This window comes from Hippocampus comes, unplaced genomic scaffold (assembly GCF_001891065.2).
Source record: "Hippocampus comes isolate QL1 unplaced genomic scaffold, H_comes_QL1_v1.1 scaffold473, whole genome shotgun sequence".
Classification (NCBI taxonomy): domain Eukaryota; kingdom Metazoa; phylum Chordata; class Actinopteri; order Syngnathiformes; family Syngnathidae; genus Hippocampus; species Hippocampus comes.
The window spans coordinates 46,890-50,828 of record NW_017806230.1 but is presented as its reverse complement, the minus strand read 5'-3'; the positions used below and the strand labels follow the sequence as shown (position 1 = coordinate 50,828).

At 55.4% G+C, this 3,939-nt stretch overlaps 1 protein-coding gene across 1 annotated transcript in view; it reads right to left on the bottom strand.

The window, feature by feature from the left end:
* The window catches only part of plxnd1 (plexin D1), a gene marked incomplete at its 5' end in the record, with an annotated part of 79,520 nt that overhangs the window by 45,985 nt on the left and 29,596 nt on the right, over positions 1-3,939 (bottom strand). The window contains 3 exons of the mRNA XM_019856348.1: positions 873-1,030; positions 2,727-2,826; positions 2,970-3,161. Of these exons, the coding sequence (XP_019711907.1) occupies positions 873-1,030; positions 2,727-2,826; positions 2,970-3,161 (450 nt within the window). The remainder of the gene's footprint in view (positions 1-872; positions 1,031-2,726; positions 2,827-2,969; positions 3,162-3,939) is intronic.

Sequence of the window (3,939 nt, the reverse complement as noted above, 5' to 3'; positions counted from 1 at the left end):
GGGGGACGCAGCGCAGCTAGCTTGAGTCACAGAAGACGTCGACCTCAGTTAGTGGGGCAGCACGGCGCTGACAGCCGGAGGATGAGGGACGGTTTGAAATGCTTCTCTCCGCTCTGTTGCTACGACGAACTGTGGACAGTGTGTGTGTGTGTGTGTGTGTGTGTGTGTGTGTGTGTGTGTGTTTGTTGGACACGCGTATTCTCCTGGGCAACTGCGGCTTTTATCTCCAGGAAGTTCAGCCCGATTGGGCCTCATGCTGAGCCGTGCTACCCCGACCGCCCGCTGGGGCCGTGTCACTCCGCTAACGTCAGCAAATGGCTTGGCGCTAAACACACGAACTCCTGCGGCAACAACAATTTCCGCCAAATAATCTCACAGCAAATAATCACGACCCGTTTCCGGAAAGCGGGAGGAAGCCGCAGTACCCGGAGAAAAGCCACTTGAGCACGGGGACAACGCGCACACGCAAGAGAAAGGCTCCCGCCCACCAAACCGTGACGCACGTTGCGCCGTTCCACCATGCGGGAGCGTTTTATTGTGGAACCTTTTTGGCATCGTCGCTAGATGGCGCAAAAGCGAGCGCCATCCATGGCGATCCCGACGTGCTTTTCATTCTTTCAACCTGTGGCTTTGCTACACAGAGAGCCAGACTGAGGCGCTCTGCCGAGCGGGCACCTGGGGACACCAGCCCGGGGGTCGGGGGGGTGCGGGGTGGGCCATTAGCACCACGACGCGCCAGACTGCCGAATGCCCTTCGGACGTTGCGTCAGCAGCCGACCGCCGACAGCCCGACGGCTTGTGAACGAGCCCGGCCGGGACGGTGTCGAACGTGGCGCGATTGTCCGTAAAGGGCGCTTGGACGGCGAACTTACCTTGTGGATCTCGGGCGCCGGACACTGACGTCGGATGGGCTGACAGTCGGCCCCGAGTCGGCAGCCGTTGTCGCACCAGCCGCAGAGGTGGCCCCGATCCCGGCGGCCCCAGCACTGCGAGCAGTCGCCGCTGCCCACGCCGCAGTTGTACACCTCCACTAGAAGCAAAGTATGTTACGTTTCCACTTTCTCTTTTTCTCCTGTCGTGGAATGCTTTGGACGGCTTTTGCAGGTGAATTTTCGCCATTTGGTGCTGACCCAGGCGGCTCCGGTATTATTATTATTCATGGATGACTCGAATGTTCATGTGAATTTCTTGTCAGAAGCTCTGAGGGGATTTACAGGATGTCGTGCGCCGCAATCATAGCAGAGATTTTAACTGGCCCAACTCAGGGCGTTGCTTTCGTGCGGGGGTGCCCAATACGTCGATCCCGACCGACCGGGAGCCCGCCGGCCGCTCCCAACTCGATCACCAGGCGTGTAGGGGAAAATGGGGGGAGATTTGTGTGTCTGTGCGTGCGCATGTTATTCATATGATATCTTTTTGTATTCAGTTTGACTTTCAGCCAAAAAGTATTTGAAAAATCCAAAAGCAGGTCACCTTGAACCTGCGGTGGCGCACGATCTGCATCGTCGGAAGTTGTTAGCGGTCGCCAGTTTGCAATTGCAGCTTGCCATCTCAGCTGTTGCCATCTAGCTTTTTTTGTTATTCTCATTCCAAGTTTGTTTTCACCGATGGCACTGACGAGAATTGCCATCCGGAGCACCGGGAGAAGCATTTTCAAACGCTACACGTACGTACGATAGTTTGTGCACTTAAGACGTTGCAAAAGTGCATCCCGCGCCTCCATGTCAGGTCTCGACGAAGCTAGGCGGCCATTTCCTGGACACAAAGTGTCGCATGGACCTTATTTTGGGTTTCGTTGACGTGAGGGGCCATTATGGCCGTTGCTCATCGCGGCATGCGTGCTAACGGGGTGGCGGCGCGGCGGGAGGTTGCTTGCTTGAAAAGTGGATCTTGGCTCCAAAAAGGTTGGCCACCCCTTTCTTCAGGGATTTACGGGATCGAATGCGTCACAAACATAACGGAGGTGTTAACCGGCCAAAATCAGGTTATAGGAGAGGAATTGCTTTCGTATGTTGGTCTCGTTTGGAGGTCTGCACTTCTTCCAAAAAGAATGAATGGAAATGGATTTGGGCTCCCCAAAAGTTACAGCCGGCGTTTTGCGAACCCTCGTTCCAGAAGCGCCGTCCTCCATTCACGGCGGATAAAGCGCGCAAGCAAAGTAGAAAAGGAAAGCCGCTGCGCTCCCTTTGTGAGCATCTGCACATCAGATCGCGTATGTGTCCCATTAAGAAGTCTGTTCTGTTTTTGTTTTGACTTGCGATGACTCAGCGGACTCGTCATGTCCGTAAAACATGCAAAATTTGGCCCGTTTCGTACTTTCGCACGGCCTGCGTGCGAGCCGCACATCTGGAAGGCCCGGCTTGTAACTTGAGCACGGACGGCGCGCCAAATTCAACAGAACGTCACGTCCACGCTCGGCTGTCATGGCGACCGACCGAAGTGTTCTTGCAACTCGTTCAAGCCTTTCAATCGCATCCGCAGCCGACAATCATGAAGTGTAATTAGGTAGCGGCCGCATGTAAAATGACACTTAATGACTGCTTGTTGTCAGATGATGTGTTGCGATAGCCAAAGTCCTCTCATTAGCATTGAATGGCACCTTCATCGGCTTTGTCTCTGACAGCAAAGACTTCATTTTTCTGCCATAAAAAATCCCAGCACACCTTGTTTTTGCAGCGGTGGGAGCAGAGGCGGAGGCCGGAAAGCACCCGATGACGTTGCCTTACCTTTGATTGGCTGGGGGCTGTCCACAAAGGTGTCCTGGCGAAGTTGGTCTCTCCTCCTCAGATTGAGCTGGTAAACGCGATTCCTCCCGTCGGAGGTCAGCTGCACGGGCACAGAGGCCGTGAGAAATCCGCATTTGGCGCTCCAAATGTGACGCGCACCAAAGCGCCCGCTGGCGCCAAAGCGCTTTTCTTGAGCGAAGGGACTCGGCGGCTCTCTGAGGCGGCCGAGTTCCCGTCACTTACCGTCACGCCGCTGCACTTGACAGTGGAGCTGTTCAGCCACGTGGCTTGATATCGCCGCTCTGTCCCAAAGTCGCACTCCAGCTCCTCGCCCTGGAACGAGAAACACTCGCCTGTAAGTACGTGACGGAAATTGCCAACTGACATTGAGCTCAACCCATTGGACCTCAGAAACATCGTCCAGCGCGGCGCCAACCGTCATCCTTCTCGGGTTTTTTTTCGGGAGGACACGCAAACCTAGATGTGAATCGCCGAGCTCAGCGTTGTGAGGTGGATGTGCCCATCACACGCTTGGACACCACCGATTGCCAGTGGGTCCGACGGGCGCAACACCAAAACGATGCGACTTTGTGTCTTCCGCTCTCCGGACGACCACGGCCGACATCGCCGGCATGGGCGGGTGAACTACGGTACACGTGTTTGCAACTAGAATTTTGGAAGCAATGATGTGAATGCCGATCATTCCTCGCGACGATCTCTCCCAGCAGCCCGCCTGCCCAGAGCAACTGTCTGTGTGTGTGCGCGCGTGTAGACATTCGTTCGTGGCTCCGAGCCTGTCACCATAGCAACACCCAGGAAAAAGGACGCAAAAGGCCAGCCAGGTTAGACAAGGGCCCGACCGCGCCTGGCAATTTGTCGGCCCTAATTGTGAGCGCATCGAGTCCTTCTCGGTGAAAACGACAACGTTCAGACTCGGACTCGGTGAACAACAGGAGTCCGGTCGAATGCGCTGACGAGAACGCAAACGCCAAAACGCACGTTTTGCTATGGCGCCGGGCAAAAACATCCATCTGTGCCACGCTCGGCTTGAGGCCAATACACCATATGCTTCGGTTTTAGTCCTGCACAACATGTATGTTGGCTCAAGTCCAGATTGAGAGTTGGAACGTGTGTGTGTGTGTGTGTGTGTGTGTGTGTGTGTGTGTGTGTGTGTGTGTGTGTGTGTGTGTGTGTGCGCGCGTGTGCGCGCGTG